The sequence below is a fragment of the Saccoglossus kowalevskii genome, chromosome 14 (assembly GCF_978046115.1).
Source record: "Saccoglossus kowalevskii chromosome 14, keSacKowa6.1, whole genome shotgun sequence".
Lineage (NCBI taxonomy): Eukaryota > Metazoa > Hemichordata > Enteropneusta > Harrimaniidae > Saccoglossus > Saccoglossus kowalevskii.
In genome coordinates, this window is record NC_140654.1 from 8,733,619 (window position 1) to 8,751,816 (window position 18,198).

Genomic DNA, 18,198 nt, shown 5'->3' on the forward strand with positions numbered 1-18,198 from the left:
CGGTAATGCACGCTGACCGGTAAGTTTCCCTGCACGTCACCAGAGGTATTTGTGTATACAAATGAGAAGCCTCGTTTTAAAATACACGAGAACAAAATTGGCGTTGCGACTTCCAACAACAGATAATTTGAATATAATTGCAATTTGTATGAGATATACGGTGGGCGAAAGTTTCGGCCATCATTTCCACCCAGAAGTAGTTGGTTGATTATCTCGCTATATTTTTTCATGGCACCACTAATGCTCCATTTGATGCCCAAACCACACGGAGAAAAATTGCATCACTTTTAACAACAAGAATGACATTTAGCAAAACTAGCTTCCAGTCAAATAACGTTCTGAATCACTTAAAATTGAGCTATAGAGTTTAGGGACAGGTTCCTTGCTTTTCGAGGCCAATGGAGTAGGAAAAACATTCTTAGCAGTTTTCGCAGTTAATTAGTTGTATAATCCTATTAGTGTGAGCTCTTGGCACCAATGTTACCAGTAGACAAGACAAGATGAACCTAGTTCAGTGTAAAAAAAGTAAAATAATTTAATTGTAGTGTTAAGGACTTTATTTCACTAACGTCTACTGATCAGCAAATTGAAAGTTGTTGGCCACATGGCATTTGACTTCCAAAACGGGATTTATGTATGGCAAATACAATTGTGCCTGATACATGTAATACTAGGATACAAATCAGTTATTCCGTGAGGGTGAAATAAACTTAGACTTTTACGTAGAATTACACTATTTTGTTTAGCTTTCACAATCTAAGGAACTATTTTATCGAGGTGAGTGTATATATATATTTCTTGAAGATATAATTTTGCTTTAAGATATTAATTGTGTGCCAATATGACACTAACAATTTTTGACCTCTGCCCCTGTAAATTATTATTATATTTAAATTGATCAAATCACGGATAGTTTCAAGTTTATATAAGATTGAAGTATTCAATTGGAACCTAATAAAGTTTAATTAAAATTGTGATGGACAAGTTGAAAGGATCGCAAAAAGAAGTAACAGACTTGTCTAATTCAACTGGTTGGTAATGATAGTTATTACAACTATTCTGAAAGAACACATGTACCAGACAAGAATTGTGCAGTACTGGTAAACCTGAAAGAAAGACAGGTATGGTGCTACTGCGAAAGGTAGGAGATGATGACATCACTAAGAAAGGGTGCAACCAGTCTGTTCTGTGAACTAAGGCATAAGTGTACGTAGGGAAATTTATACCCACTAACATTAACGATCGTAGATATTTATGGCAACTCCCCGCTTACACAGAAATTTGTGTGTGTTTATGCGTGTCTGTCTGTTCCACTGATATCTCAAGAACCATACATTGGTTTTCAATGAAACTTAGTGCATAGATGCTCTGGTCCAATGCGCAGATTTGATTAGGTTTTGGTAAAAATCCATGCATATTAATTATCTGATTTGCATGATAATTAGCCAATTATTAGCTTTTCCACTGATATCTGAAGAACTAGCCATTGGATGCTGATGAAACTTGGTACATAGATGCTCTGAACTAATGCGCAGATTTGATTAGATTTTGGTGGAAATCCGTGCATAATAATTACCTAATTTGCATAATTAGTTATTTTTCAGCTTTTCCACTATCTCAACTACCGGGTACTAATAATCACATTTCAATGAAACTTTGTACACAGATACTGTAGGACTATGCAAAGATCTATTGTTTTGGAGTAAATATTTGGGTTAAAATCTGTTCATATTATTTCCATAATTACAATGTAGCATAATAATTTATATTTTTTTGGTTCTAATCACAGTTCAATGAAACTTGGTACATAGATGGTCAGTAACATTGCGCATACATTCTTAATTATATACTCAAATCTGTTCATACTGATTACCTGATTTGCATAATTAGCTTTTCCATCAATATCTCAAGTAGAAGTAATTCTGAATGTGTCTCCAATACTCTCAGCATACGGGAGTTTTTTCTAAGCTTTCTTTGATTCCAACTGGCTTTTTTGAAGAAAAATTAGCAGTAACCAAACTAGTTTTTAAAATATAACTTACAATTCAAAATGAAAACTATAGTGAAGATTAACAGTTCAGAGGAAATCAGTCATTGCTTCCATGGACTCCATGTGATCATGTTAGAAGCTGCTTACAACATACTAGTAACCCAATCTTTCCAGTATTACCTCAGAAAGTTAACCTGCATAAGAATACATCATTGTACAACTTATATTGTATTTATTCTATTTGTAGTACTTCCCGATATGTAAAATTATGTTTTAGTGACCTAGTATGCAACATGTTTATATGTTCTTTTGTTGAAGATACTCTTCTAATAGAGTAAATACATGCAATATACGTTTAGAAAGTGACACAATACCCACCAAATGTAAATCCCATGCACTAATTTACTGTAAATTTTATTTATTGCATTCACTACAACTTACGTCCATAATATTCAATACAATTTAATTTAGTTTAATTTGTGTATGTTATATTAAATAGTTAGTATCTTCAGCCTAAGCAAAACAAGTACAATCAGTTGGGGCTATACACTTCTGTGATCAAGGTGAGACAGGATTAAGTGAACTATATTGACATATCATGCATTCCAAGTAAATATTCAATTCAAATACGTCAAATCTGTGGTCATCCATTAAGCCTTGTCTAAAATCAGCTACTATTGTTGTGAACCCTGACCAATAGGCGCTCCCAGCAAATATTAACTCGAGCAAGATTTGCAGTTTTGAATTCTCTTCACGAATGAAACTCCCTAAAGGTGGTGACGAAAAAAACAAAGCACAATGATTCAGATCTGTGTAGACTAGTAATAAACTTTGTTTTTACGGACCCTTTTACAGTTCTTGGTTAAAGTTCCATTTTTAGCATTTTGAAAAGTCCATGTTCCAAAAGAAAAAAAACCTAGAAAATTGTGTCACTGAAAATATTTTTATTTTAAGATTGTCACAGTGACTTTTGTCTGGGTGAATGAATGTCCACATGTTCATGAAATTTTTTAGCGAGAATCGGTTTTGAGCATTTCACAAAATAGTTCAGTATAAAATACAGAAAGACCCATTTGCCATGCATGGCAATGTTTGTAAGGATGAGTACACTGTATTTCCTCTATTACAGACATATATCTAAGTACACACACAGTAAAGTGCTGTTACGACTGTGATTCAACAACTTATCACATCAAAAAATTGTAAAAAAAAAAGTTAATTTGTACATGTAATCAACAATAAATTGTGCGCTGAAACATTACATGCCCATTAAAAAACACACTTGCAATATAGAGGAAACACAGTGCATATTTCACTATATATTATGCCTCAAAACCATGTTACCTAAAGCCTACACAATATTAACTAGAATAACCTACTTCGACACAAGCTGTGTTTTAAACACCATTTTCTTTCAAATCTGTCAACCCATATAATACTCTAGGTCTATCTGTCTATAGTTTGCACATAATGATATTTGGTTCATGTGATTTCATTTGGTTTTACAAAGGTCATTTCGACTTATCGGTAGTATTTCGTGGATTGAGAAAAATAAGAAAACAGCTAATGCTATTCTATTCGCAAAAGCGAACATGTATGAACACAGCCTTTAAACCATCAATTGTAACATCATTTACAGCATTTTCGGTTCAATTTTTCCTACTACCTGAGAATTAGTGGAAGAGGTTTTACTAAATATCGCCATAGAGGGCATACTTTTAATATCGCTACTGGTAGATTCCGCTTAGCATTTTCTTCTGTTTCATTGAAAAAATACTTAGAAAGTTCAAGGTAACTAACTAATTTTGGGCATTAACTTGTCTCCTTCACAAACAGAAAACAGTTTCCATGGAAACAAAGCATTGTACAAATGTGCACACCAATATAATTATAATCCCCACACTTTTAAAATTTGAAATTGAATATAATTTTTTTTTTTATGAAAGGTGTCCCATTGAGGATTAATCATTATCAGTGATAAAACCCTCAATCACCACAGTCCAACGAGGACAAATGATATTTCTTGCAGGGAAAGTTTATAAAGAGATTAGAGAGGGGTCTAGTTGGCATAATAGGTTTTGGGTCATTCACAATTAAAAACAAAACTAATGTACTTTGGACAACTAATAAAAATAAGCGACATTAGGTTACATTTACATTGCAGTAGAGACAGTAAATCATTTCCACCTGCTTTACACATTGTTAAAGAAAACAGCTAGAGAGCCCTGAAAGACCCCTTTGCATACCTGAAAAATGTAATATGGCTGCTTCAAAGCGAGAGGGCAGTCACCTGCGCACGTGCGGTAATTGGGTCCCAAGCGACTATAACACACACTAAAATGCAAAGGCTCATGGGTAAACACTTGTTTGTAAACAATGACACGCTATGGCCATCTGACGCATGCGCAGGTGATGACTCCCCCGCTTTAACTGACAGAAAAAGACTAGTAACAGCGCATAGATAGCCATAAATAAAACTGAGACGATCCAAAATGACTATTATGGAATGAGAAACTTGCACAGTATAAATTAAAACTGAAAAAAAAAAGTGAAAAACAAAATAAGTTGTGGTAAATATACCTAAGCTTAACTCAAATCACTTGATGATGCGTTTTGAGTAACATCACATAAAATAAATTGGTCCACAGAAAGCAGAGAAAATCAACCTGCGGAATGGTGTAAAATACAATGTTCATATTAAATAGGTACATACTAAGCTCTGCAATAGAAAATACATTTATATATTTAAAACTCAAAATGAACTGGAAGCAAGCTGCGCCAGTCAACTAGTATACAAAATACGGAAGCATGTGATGTCAGAAAAAAAATGTAAATTTTATCATCACGGTAACATAATACACACGTGTACATTACATAAAGTTTTCAGTAAAAACCAAGGTGGTACGTGTCCATCTGATGTTGCTATGGAAACCACAATAATCTGCTAAAAAAATTGTGGCCAGCACAATGTTCTTGCCTCCAGAGGGCAGCATTCGCCTCTAGCTGGCCTCCTTCATACAAGGGCTAGCCTACGGCCATAGAAGCTTCTTATACTATATTGCAACATTTTTATATTTAGAATTTCAACCCTTTAAAATAAGAGTCGCTTAACAGTTTATTTTCAGCCATACATTTTGCTCAAATAAGCATATTATTTGAGTGCTTTGTCATAGCTCTGGTAAAATATGTCCATAATCTCGTCGAAAAGTCTGAACAGTGCTCTGTATTGTGTCCCAATTCCTTAAAACGATCGTCACGCTGACTACAAACATTGTTGTACTCGCTATTCTCATCCTGGACAATGGAGGAGAAAAAAAAAACATATCAGCTTTTCATTTAGTGACATCATGTGACATTTGTAACATCATTGACAGGTAAAGACCATTTTCATACAATATTGTGAGTACTGTACAAGGTAATTCAGGAATACGTTTGTAATTCCATTTCTATTGTGCTGTTCATGAAAATGAAATTGCAGAGTATGTACGACTAAATTGAGTCTCATCAGAACACTAATAATATATAATTAAGTGTGTCTACATAATCTTATCAAATAGAACAACATGGAAGACATATTGTGAGGTTCTATGTTTTTGTATGCACTTGAATGTTTTTTTATATAAGCTATCCTGATGAATGCAGAAGTGAGTTGTTATACTACTGTGTTATCAGCAATGACAACCATATTTAAAATCATCACTAGAGCAAGTCATAGTCCAGCATGTGTTTGAATCATCCAATGTACAATTGAAAAACCACTTTGAAAATGAAAAATGAGTGAGTCCTGAATTAAGTCACTGTTTCTATAAATTGTTCAAGGAAGGATTAACATATTGCATTGGTTATGTTCATAAAAGGGGGAATAATGAACAAAGTATAGTTCAAGAAGGGACTTGAATAACTCACTTTCGACAGTTTATTAGCAGACCAAAAGAAAAAAAAAATATTTGAATTATGAGCCTTATTTGAAGGCTTGTTGATGAATTTTCAAATCACAAGTAATTTCATTACATAGTCCCTGTGAGTTCTTAGGTTTAAGAAATATATTTTTTTTTTAGTCAGAGATATGCTCTAAAACTGCAATGACTGAAGCAAGATAGCTACCAGTCAAGCACTTTGAGGCTGATCTGACAAACAAAGTTACGATCCCATCAAGTTCAAATCTAGGGAAAATGATGTGCGCCAAGGGTCCCTTCTGTTCAATGGACATACCAAGTTTGAACAAAACCTGTCTATGCATGACCAAATCCGATTTCGATGAATTTTTAATATTAACTGCGATTAGATCATCTTGAATCGGATAACTAAATGAATGAATAAGCACATGTGCGACATGATGTATATTATAAACTTTGAATATGATCAGTCAGGACATGTTGGAGGTATATTCATTAAAAATAAACTGGCCTCCAGCTGGCAATTTTGAATCCAATCTGAAAACCATGTACATCATGGTCCTATATTGTTCAATATTTGTAACCAAGTTTGAAATCCGGTTCAGTAAAATGGTTGTCTTTCAGCTACCTTGAATCGGGTCATGAAACAAATTGATGTGCATGTGTCACCCAAAGTATGTGATGTATTTGTAATCAGACATGTCTGAGATGGAAATGGAACTACACACACACTTGCATGTACGCATACACACACAGAGGTCAAAGCATAAGTTCCATACAGGAACTGAAAAGCCCAAGTAGGACTGTAAAATACTTTATTTTTGGTGGAAATAATTTTCCTTGAATAGACTTTTTGAGTGTTTTGTATGGATTTTATTTTCACTGATTTTTGTAATCAGTTTGGAATGTGAAAAATAGAATAAAAGGGTATATTAATTGGATTTTATCTCACTGAATTATTCCTTCAGCGAAAATAAAGCATTCTACAGTATTTACCATTATGGGAGAATCACAAAGTTCACCTGCTCTTTGTCATTTATTTGATAGAGCTTTCACTCAGGACCCAACATTTGTAGCATTTTTAAATTCCCCCATTTGTTAGTCATGTCAATTCATAAGCATTAAAAGATCAAAATCCGCACTCACCGTGTTTTCATAAATGGAGTTATAAGATTAGCTACGGTTGATACAAATACTAAAATTACTGCTAGTACTGCTAGTATGACGTTAATCAATTTGGTTAATAGTGCCCTTGCATTGGCATTTTCATACCCCTCTAATGTAATAACCTGCTGTTGTTGTTGGGCAAGTTCCATTTTGGAAATCTACAAAAAAAAAAGAACATCATTAATTTTGATTGTAATGTCTGGAATAGATGAGTGGCATGTTAAAGGGAAACCGCTCAATCTTATGGATTGCACCACGTGCTCATGGGTAATTAACTCTGCCTCTGTCCACTAAGTAAATGAATGCTTATTATGCTCGCTTACTCAAACTGTGATTGACAGGCATTTTGCATACATTAGCCGCCATTTTAAACTAAGGATTTTTACTTGTCGCGGCACGTTTTGACCGAAAACAACAACATTTATACATTGAAAGCCCAACCAGAGGAGTGTAATCGCTAGCGTACATATTCATGTCCCCGTAGAAATGTATTCGAAATCACAGCTTGATCTCTAAACATCGTAAATGGCACATTTCCAGGAGCTCTCGCCACGATAAGAGCGGCTTGGTTGGGATTAGCATACTAATTGTACTAATAGTATCGTTTTCCCCTTTTAAACTTGCACTTTGGAATAGTATTCAGTTTTTTATTTCCAGTGTTTTAGCTAGATATATACTTTCTTATGATTTTAGATAATGTTCACACACATGAATTCAGACATAGATGCAATACTGGAAAATAGAAGGTCGGATCTGGCTGACCGCCTCAAATATATTCCATAATTCATGCATATTCATGTCTTGAAATACATAAAGTGCAAATTTAATGATGTATGATCTGAAGAAGGAACAAATCCTGCATCTTCGTACTGGGATTTAATGCAATCAGCAGTTCAACTACTATTAGAGTGTCTCTATGGTAACATAGTGAAATGTGCTTACTCTTGTTTGACATTGTTCTAAAGCATCCTGTATATCTCTGGCACGTTCATCAGATTGATACTCCACTTTCTCTTCCATACTTGCTAATTCTTGTTTTAAATTCATCATTTCATTTTGATGAAGTTCAGATAAATCGTTTAATTGTTCTTCAAGCCTCTGTAAAAAAAAAAAAAAGAAAAAAAAAAATCACTGTGACAAGCTGGCTGATTAAGAATGGTTAACCCACTTTTGATACAGGAATTTCATGAAACTTGTGACTGTACCAAGGATTGAATATGGGTTTTTTTTTCATGGAACCCCAATTCTATGTATTTTAACCATTTTTCAATCCAAAATAACTACCAAAATAAGGCTATCAGAAACAAAATGACATAGTTTCCATGGAAACAAGTTTAAATGCATCCTCTTTTTCTTTGCCAGTTGATGAAACCTTTAACTCAATTTTCAGAAAATAAAACCTGTATAATTTTTTTTCTTCAAAAATTTTGAGCAATTATGTACAATTATTACAAAATTAACCAAGAAATTACAGATGAATACATACAAATGTGTAAAATGTTTGAAAAAATTAGTATTTTTGACCTATCCACTGTGTCACACTACCTGGCACTAATAAGTATTTTGGTGGCGATGCCTGTATTTTATGAAGATACAAGTCTTCAACTTTATATAACAAAACATTATAATCAGGTTATGTCAACCATCTGTTTTTATTGAGAAAACGGAATTTGTAAAGTTTGAAAACAGAGTAACATAACTGACCTCATATCTATATCTTTCTTCCTGTAATGACTGGTTGAAGAATGTAAATTCCTGATCCATATGTACCTGGAGAACAAAATGTGATTGAGTAAGGGATTTTTGTAGGCAACAAAATTTCTTGGGATTTCAAATCACTGAAAAACCATGCAAAGTAACCCAGTTGAAAATGTCCTTATTCATCTGCACATGTTGTGCACATTTCACATGCTGAACAATAATCTATGGTTTTGTCTGGTGTATTTTTAGTAAGATCTTGTGACAAACCTTACAATGTATATATAAAAATTTCACTCTACTAAATAGTAGTGTAAGTAAGCAATGGTGGTGTAGGTTTAATAGTAGGCATTGTATGTGTAAGTTGGCAAAGGTGGAGCAGTTGGCATTGGTAGTGTGTAATTAGTAATGGTGGTATACGTGGCAATGGAAGTATAGCTGGCATTGGTGGTGTAGGTGGCATCTGTTGTATAGTTGGCAATGTATGTAGGTATAGTTGGCAATAGTGTGTAGGAGACAATAGTGATTTAGTTGGCAACAGTGATTACTTTTGCAGTTTACAATGGCTTTGTATTTGGCAATAGAGATTTAGTTGGCTTTGGTGGTATAGTTGGCAATGTTGGAATAGTTAGAAATGGTGGTGTAATTGGCAATGGTGGTTTAGCTGACACTAGTGGTATAGTTAGTAATGGTGGTGTAGTTGACAACGGTGGTGTAGTTGACAACGGTGGTGTAGTTGACAACGGTGGTGTAGTTGGCATTGGTGTTGTAGGTGGTGATGTAGATACAGATGGCAATGAGGTAAAGATGGCAATAGTGTGCAGGAGACAATGATGGTTTAGTTGGCAATGGTGGTATAGTTAGCAACGATGGTATAGTTGGCAATATAGGTGTAGTTGGCAATGGTGGCATACAATGTAGTTAACATTGTAGGTGTACCGGGTAGTTGGAAATGATGGCATATTTGGCAATGCATGTGGAGTTGGCGATGGTGGTATGTTTGGCAATGTAGGTGTAGTTGGCAATGGTGGCATAGTTGGTAATGTAGGTGTAGCTGGAAATGTAGGTATAGTTGGCAATGGTGGCATAGTTGGTAATGTAGGTGTAGCTGGAAATGTAGGTATAGTTGGCAATGGTGGCATAGTTGGTAATGTAGGTGTAGCTGGAAATGTAGGTATAGTTGGCAATGGTGGCATAGTTGGTAATGTAGGTGTAGCTGGAAATATAGGTATAGTTGGCAATGGTGGCATAGTTGGTAATGTAGGTGTAGCTGGAAATATAGGTATAGTTGGCAATGGTGGCATAGTTGGTAATGTAGGTGTAGCTGGAAATATAGGTATAGTTGGCAATGGTGGCCTAGTTGGCAATGGTGGCATAGTTGGTAATGTAATTGTAGCTGGAAATGTAGGTATAGTTGGCAATGGTGGCATAGTTGGTAATGTAGGTGTAGCTGGAAATGTAGGCATAGTTGGCAATGGTGGCATAGTTGGTAATGTAGGTGTAGCTGGAAATGTAGGCATGGTTGGCAATGGTGGCCTAGTTGGCAATGGTGGCATAGTTGGTAATGTAGGTGTAGTTAGAAATGTAGGCATAGTTGGCAATGGTGGCATAGTTGGTAATGTAGGTGTAGTTAGAAATGTAGGCATAGTTGGCAATGGTGGTCTAGTTGGCAATGGTGGCATAGTTGGTAATGTAGGTGTAGCTAGAAATGTAGGTATAGTTGGCAATGGTGGCATAGTTGGTAATGTAGGTGTAGCTGGAAATGTAGGTATAGTTGGCAATGGTGGCATAGTTGGTAATGTAGGTGTAGCTGGAAATATAGGTATAGTTGGCAATGGTGGCATAGTTGGTAATGTAGGTGTAGCTGGAAATATAGGTATAGTTGGCAATGGTGGCCTAGTTGGCAATGGTGGCATAGTTGGTAATGTAGGTGTAGCTGGAAATGTAGGTATAGTTGGCAATGGTGGCATAGTTGGTAATGTAGTTGTAGCTGGAAATATAGGTATAGTTGGCAATGGTGGCATAGTTGGTAATGTAGTTGTAGCTGGAAATGTAGGCATAGTTGGCAATGGTGGCATAGTTGGTAATGTAGGTGTAGCTTGAAATGTAGGTATAGTTGGCAATGGTGGCATAGTTGGCAATGGTGGCATAGTTGGTAATGTAGGTGTAGCTGGAAATGTAGGTATAGTTGGCAATGGTGGCCTAGTTGGTAATGTAGGTGTAGCTGGAAATGTAGGTATAGTTGGCAATGGAGGCATAGTTGGTAATGTAGGTGTAGCTGGAAATGTAGGTATAGTTGGCAATGGTGGCATAGTTGGTAATGTAGGTGTAGCTGGAAATGTAGGCATAGTTGGCAATGGTGGCATAGTTGGTAATGTAGGTGTAGTTAGAAATGATGGCATACTAGTAGTTGGCAATGTAGGTGTATTTGGCAATGTTGGTATAGTTGGCAATAACATAGTTGGCAATGTAGATGTGGTTGGCAATGGTGGCATAGTTGGTAATGTAGGTGTAGTTAGAAATGATGGCATACAGTAGTTGGTAATGTAGGTGTAGCTGGAAATATAGGTATAGTTGGCAATGGTGGTATAGTTGGCAATGTAGGTGTAGCTGGAAATGTAGGTATAGTTGGCAATGTAGGTATAGTTGGCAATGGTGGCATAGTTGGTAATGTAGGTGTAGCTGGAAATGTAGGCATAGTTGGCAATGGTGGCATAGTTGGTAATGTAGGTGTAGCTGGAAATATAGGTATAGTTGGCAATAGTGGCATAGTTGGTAATGTAGGTGTAGCTGGAAATATAGGTATAGTTGGCAATGGTGGCCTAGTTGGCAATGGTGGCATAGTTGGTAATGTAGGTGTAGCTGGAAATGTAGGTATAGTTGGCAATGGTGGCATAGTTGGTAATGTAGTTGTAGCTGGAAATGTAGGTATAGTTGGCAATGGTGGCATAGTTGGTAATGTAGGTATAGTTGGCAATGGTGGCATAGTTGGTAATGTAGGTGTAGCTTGAAATGTAGGTATAGTTGGCAATGGTGGCATAGTTGGTAATGTAGGTGTAGCTGGAAATGTAGGTATAGTTGGCAATGGAGGCATAGTTGGTAATGTAGGTGTAGCTGGAAATGTAGGCATAGTTGGCAATGGTGGCCTAGTTGGTAATGTAGGTGTAGCTGGAAATGTAGGTATAGTTGGCAATGGTGGCATAGTTGGTAATGTAGGTGTAGCTGGAAATGTAGGTATAGTTGGCAATGGTGGCCTAGTTGGTAATGTAGGTGTAGCTGGAAATGTAGGTATAGTTGGCAATGGAGGCATAGTTGGTAATGTAGGTGTAGCTGGAAATGTAGGTATAGTTGGCAATGGTGGCATAGTTGGTAATGTAGGTGTAGCTGGAAATGTAGGCATAGTTGGCAATGGTGGCATAGTTGGTAATGTAGGTGTAGTTAGAAATGATGGCATACTAGTAGTTGGCAATGTAGGTGTATTTGGCAATGTTGGTATAGTTGGCAATAACATAGTTGGCAATGTAGATGTGGTTGGCAATGGTGGCATAGTTGGTAATGTAGGTGTAGTTAGAAATGATGGCATACAGTAGTTGGCAATGTAGGTGTAGTTGGCAATGGTGGCATAGTTGGTAATGTAGGTGTAGCTGGAAATGTAGGCATAGTTGGCAATGGTGGCATAGTTGGTAATGTAGGTGTAGCTGGAAATATAGGTATAGTTGGCAATAGTGGCATAGTTGGTAATGTAGGTGTAGCTGGAAATATAGGTATAGTTGGCAATGGTGGCCTAGTTGGCAATGGTGGCATAGTTGGCAATAGTGGCCTAGTTGGCAATGGTGGCATAGTTGGCAATAGTGGCATAGTTGGTAATGTAGGTGTAGCTGGAAATGTAGGTATAGTTGGCAATAGTGGCATAGTTGGTAATGTAGGTGTAGCTGGAAATATAGGTATAGTTGGCAATGGTGGCCTAGTTGGCAATGGTGGCATAGTTGGTAATGTAGGTGTAGCTGGAAATGTAGGTATAGTTGGCAATGGTGGCATAGTTGGTAATGTAGTTGTAGCTGGAAATGTAGGCATAGTTGGCAATGGTGGCCTAGTTGGTAATGTAGTTGTAGCTGGAAATGTAGGCATAGTTGGCAATGGTGGCATAGTTGGTAATGTAGGTGTAGCTTGAAATGTAGGTATAGTTGGCAATGGTGGCATAGTTGGTAATGTAGGTGTAGCTGGAAATGTAGGTATAGTTGGCAATGGAGGCATAGTTGGTAATGTAGGTGTAGCTGGAAATGTAGGCATAGTTGGCAATGGTGGCCTAGTTGGTAATGTAGGTGTAGCTGGAAATGTAGGTATAGTTGGCAATGGTGGCATAGTTGGTAATGTAGGTGTAGCTGGAAATGTAGGTATAGTTGGCAATGGTGGCCGAGTTGGTAATGTAGGTGTAGCTGGAAATGTAGGTATAGTTGGCAATGGAGGCATAGTTGGTAATGTAGGTGTAGCTGGAAATGTAGGTATAGTTGGCAATGGTGGCATAGTTGGTAATGTAGGTGTAGCTGGAAATGTAGGCATAGTTGGCAATGGTGGCATAGTTGGTAATGTAGGTGTAGTTAGAAATGATGGCATACTAGTAGTTGGCAATGTAGGTGTATTTGGCAATGTTGGTATAGTTGGCAATGGTGGTATAGTTGGCAATGTAGGTGTAGCTGGAAATGTAGGCATAGTTGGCAATGGTGGCATAGTTGGTTATGTAGGTGTAGTTAGAAATGATGGCATACTAGTAGTTGGCAATGTAGGTGTATTTGGCAATGTTGGTATAGTTGGCAATGGTGGTATAGTTGGCAATGTAGGTGTAGCTGGAAATGTAGGTATAGTTGGCAATGGTGGCATAGTTGGTAATGTAGGTGTAGCTGGAAATGTTGGTATAGTTGGCAATGGTGGCATAGTTGGTAATGTAGGTGTAGCTGGAAATGTAGGTATAGTTGGCAATGGTGGCCTAGTTGGTAATGTAGGTGTAGCTGGAAATGTAGGCATGGTTGGCAATGGTGGCATAGTTGGCAATGGTGGCATAGTTGGTAATGTAGGTGTAGTTGGCAATGTAGATGTAGTTGGCATTGGTGGCATAGTTGGTAATGTAGGTGTAGTTGGCATTGGTGGCATAGTTGGTAATGGTGGGTAGTTGGGAATATAGGTGTGGTTGGCAATGGTGGCATAGTTGGCAATGTACATGTAGTTGACAATAGTTGTAGTGTAATAATACATTGCATTCAAATAAAATGTACAAAACTCACACGTATCTTGTTACAAGACAAACAAACAAATCACTCACCTTGACCGTTTCCAGTGTGTGATGAAGCTCACTTTGTGCTTCTCTTATTTCTTGTAATTCATTTAGCAATGGTTCTAAAGTCATTGTGCTACCATTTTGGTTGATGATTGGTGACGGTAAAACATTTGCAACAGACCCTGAAGTCACACTACTGGTATCATCATGGTCATCAAGATCATCTCCAAATTTTGGGCTACAAAAAAAGCAACTTTGTTAAAAACATATTACCCCAAAATACTTGTTTCAAACGGGCCAGAATATTAAACACTTTATTTGGAAGATATAAATCGAACAGCTGAATGAACGCAGTGTGTAAAGACAAAGCTTCTTTGATGCCACATCATTGTGGACATTATTTGCCATTGGTTACAGAATTTGATCAAAAATTATTGGAAACATTTGGGAAATATTCTGTGAAATGACAAATGACTGACAAATATTAGTGTTTATAGGGTTAAAGATTAAATGTGCGCAGGCTTTCAACAACAAATTGTATGACTGCCGTACATGTACAAAAGCTGGTACACTAAAAACACATAGCAGTTTGCATCATGTGAACTAAACATAAACATTTGTTCTAAACACAGAATGGCAACTAACAAGCCATGCATGGCACAGTCCCTGTTAGTTACCATATTTAAGATATATTTTTTTTTTATTTATAGTAATATAGTTGGAACATAAACATGTCAGTGATATGGATCCAGAAGCTGATGCTTGATTATGATGACTTTTGAACATTAAAATGGTTGATATTCAGACATCTTGTATCTGATCATCAAACAAGTACTTGTCCATATTGACAGATGGAAAAGCATTAATTAAACTGAAATAGCCACTGGTCAGCCATTTTGAATACATCTGTATAGCTACAACATAATGTATAATGAATATATAAAATTTGAACATAATAAGTCAAAGCACGTCAGATATGGCATTAGAACCACATTCATTAAAACAAAATTTTGAAACCCATCTGAAAAACACAATGATGTGCATCAAGGTCCCATGTCGAATGTATGTACTAAGTTTGAACAAAATCCACCAGCAAACAGCTGAGATCCGATTCCAGAATGCCAGAAATGCTTTATTTTGATAATTTTTCAGTACAAAAATGGCCACCGTTCAGCCATCTTGAATCCGACTGTGAAACAAATTGATGTACATATGTATAATTTTATATATGATGTAAGTGTAAAGTTTGAATGTATTGGTCCAGGCATGTCTATTAAAGATATAGATCCAGACGGACGGACGGACGGATGGACAGACGGACGGACGGATGGACGGATGGACAGACGGACACACACACACACCTTTAAATGTATCACATGCACAGATGACACTGCCTTTAAGTGTATCACATATACAGAAGACGCTGCCTTTAAATGTATCACATATACAGAAGACACTGCCTTTAAATGTATCACATACACAGATAACACTGTGCCTTTAAATGTATCACATGCACAGTATACACTGTGCCTTTAAATGTATCACATGCATAAATAACACTGCTTTTAAATGTATCACATGTAGATAAAACTGAGATTTTAAATGTATGACATGCACAAATAAAACTGTGCCTTTAAATGTATCACATGCACAGAGAAAACTGTGCCTTTAAATGTATCACGTGCACAGATAAAACTGTGCCTTTAAATGTATCACATGCACAGATAAAACTGTGCCTTTAAATGTATCACATGCACAGATGACATTGTGCCTTTAAATGTATCACATGCACAGATAAAACTGTGCCTTTAAATGTATCACATGCACAGATAAAACTGTGCCTTTAAATGTATCACATGCACAGAGAAAACTGTGCCTTTAAATGTATCACGTGCACCGATAAAACTGTGCCTTTAAATGTATCACATGCACAGATAAAACTGTACCTTTAAATGTATCACACGCACAGATAAAACTGTTCTTTTGAATTTATGTAGAGTATGGTCAATAAAATGTTTCAGTTAGAAACAATAGTTTATGGCATTCCCAGAAAAATATGGACATAAAGTCCAAATACAGTGTATAGGGCAATATAACTTATTTATAATTCAATATCAGGCACATACAACAATGCCCTTTTTAAGAACACATGATATCATTTTGATATGAATACATTATCACAATGCATCACTTAAACTTGTGTACAGCATTCAAATGTCAACTCATAGCTCTCATCTGCAATACACTGTCCAACACTACAAAAATTAATTTTTAAAAAGTGATTATTCAAAAGGAGCCATTTTACGAACTCTTCAATCAATTTGCATACCACCATCTAGTTGACATTTTTCCTTTTATACACACAGCTACTACAGAAACTTTCTGAAACTTCCCATTGACTATCGATATGAAAGTCCAAAAAAAAATTGAGGGAACCAGACGAGTACTTGAATGATAAACCTCAGCTGTATTTATTTTGATCAATTTTCAATTAAAAAATGGTCATTGTAATGTTTCCATGTAAACATGTTCGGGTACAGCTAATTTAAATTGGTTTCTAGTTATTTATTTGATGGAATCTTTCTCTGAACAAAATTTTCAAGAATTTGCAGTTATTTTAAATTTTCTGCATATTTACTGGCTAGCAGCATCTTTCAGTGGCAGTGACATAATTAGTGAATTACAAATATTTCTGAAGTAATAATTATGAGACAACGAGGAATATACAAAACTGTAAATATTCATAATAACAAAAATATTACAAAAATGGTTCAAAAAATAAATTCCACTGATAGTTAATACAAGACGAACCACCGTGCAAGCACCCTTAAATCTATACCATAACAAGAAATCCAAGAAAAGATACATTATCAAGTAAAATGGATAATTAAGTCACACAAGAGAAGACTAAAGAACAAATCGTACTTTGCATGGCTAGATGCATTTTATTTGAATTCAGTCAAACACATTCTATGAATGGTCATGGACATGATAGCCAATCAGAACAAGAGTGGTTTGCTATATTTGGATGTGGATGTAGTAGCCAATCAGAACAAGAGTGGTTTGCTATATTTGGATGTGGATGTAGTAGCCAATCAGAACAAGAGTGGTTTGCTATATTTGGATGTGGATGTAGTAGCCAATCAGAACAAGAGTGGTTTGCTATATTTGGGCATGAATGTGGTAGCCAATCAGAACAAGAGTGGTTTGCTGTATTTGGGCATGGATGTAGTAGCCAATCAGGACAAGAGTGGTTTGCTATATATTCGGGCATGAATGTGGCAGCCAATCAGAACATAAGTAGTTTGTTATATTTGGGCATGGATGTGGTAGCCAATCAGAACAAGAGTGGTTTGCTATATTTGGACATGGATGTGGTAGCCAATCACCTTATACAATAATACACATGTTACATGCCCATATATAGACATTTGTCTTGAAGATGACATTTGCCATCATAAAGAACATAAGCCAAGATGTATCCGCACAACTGGTGACCTAATGTTTTAAAGTGTAGTAGATATCAGCATGTGTGGGATACGAATGGCACGGAATGACTATTGAACATAACAAACTACAACAACCAGCCATGCAAAATAACTGTTCAAACAAAAGAACAAGTTTTCAGTGAAAAGATAATATTAGTATACATAGTAGACAGAAAAATTTCTCTTGAATGTTAATTGCTTTATGAGCTTTTTTCAGCAAAAAAAACAACAAAACATTGATATTTTGTTCAGCATACATACGTAGTAATGATAGGAACGCTAAATCCACGACTGCGGCTCACAGGTATATTTAGAGAAGGTGTTACATAAAACGTGCTTCTTGCAACGACTCTAAATTGGAAAAAAATGTTATGTAGGTCTGACAGACATTACCATGATGAACAATCAGGCATCTTCATTGATAAATATAAATGTCAAGTCATTTCTTGCCACATAGCACGGCATAACAAAATAATGTGTTTTCAACAAATTTTAAAATTACAGTCATGCCTAGCTATATTACAGACATTTCTTTTCCCAGTGCTTTGTGTTCAGGTCAACATTTTTTGGAGGAAAAAATGAAGCATGAGTCGAGAGAAAAGATAATAGACAAATGTACATTAATCGGAACTGGGAAAAAAATTAGGAACATGCAGAAATAGGAAAAGACAAATCACATTGAAGTAC

At 36.2% G+C, this 18,198-nt stretch overlaps 1 protein-coding gene across 6 annotated transcripts in view; it reads right to left on the reverse strand.

Moving 5' to 3' along the window:
• Positions 1-2,391: 2,391 nt before the first annotated feature.
• Positions 2,392-18,198, reverse strand: part of LOC102800783 (transmembrane and coiled-coil domains protein 2-like) — an 80,506-nt gene continuing 64,699 nt past the window's right edge. For 4 of the 6 annotated variants that reach the window (XM_085507861.1, XM_085507864.1, XM_085507860.1 and 1 more), the window contains 6 exons: positions 17,773-17,862; positions 14,069-14,261; positions 8,758-8,823; positions 7,996-8,151; positions 7,033-7,211; positions 2,392-5,284 (listed from right to left, as the gene is read on the reverse strand). In XM_085507861.1, the coding sequence (XP_085363987.1) occupies positions 5,158-5,284; positions 7,033-7,211; positions 7,996-8,151; positions 8,758-8,823; positions 14,069-14,261; positions 17,773-17,862 (811 nt within the window). In that variant the 3' untranslated portion in view covers positions 2,392-5,157. The remainder of the gene's footprint in view (positions 5,285-7,032; positions 7,212-7,995; positions 8,152-8,757; positions 8,824-14,068; positions 14,262-17,772; positions 17,863-18,198) is intronic. The other 2 variants (XM_085507863.1, XM_085507865.1) reach the window with 1 other exon arrangement.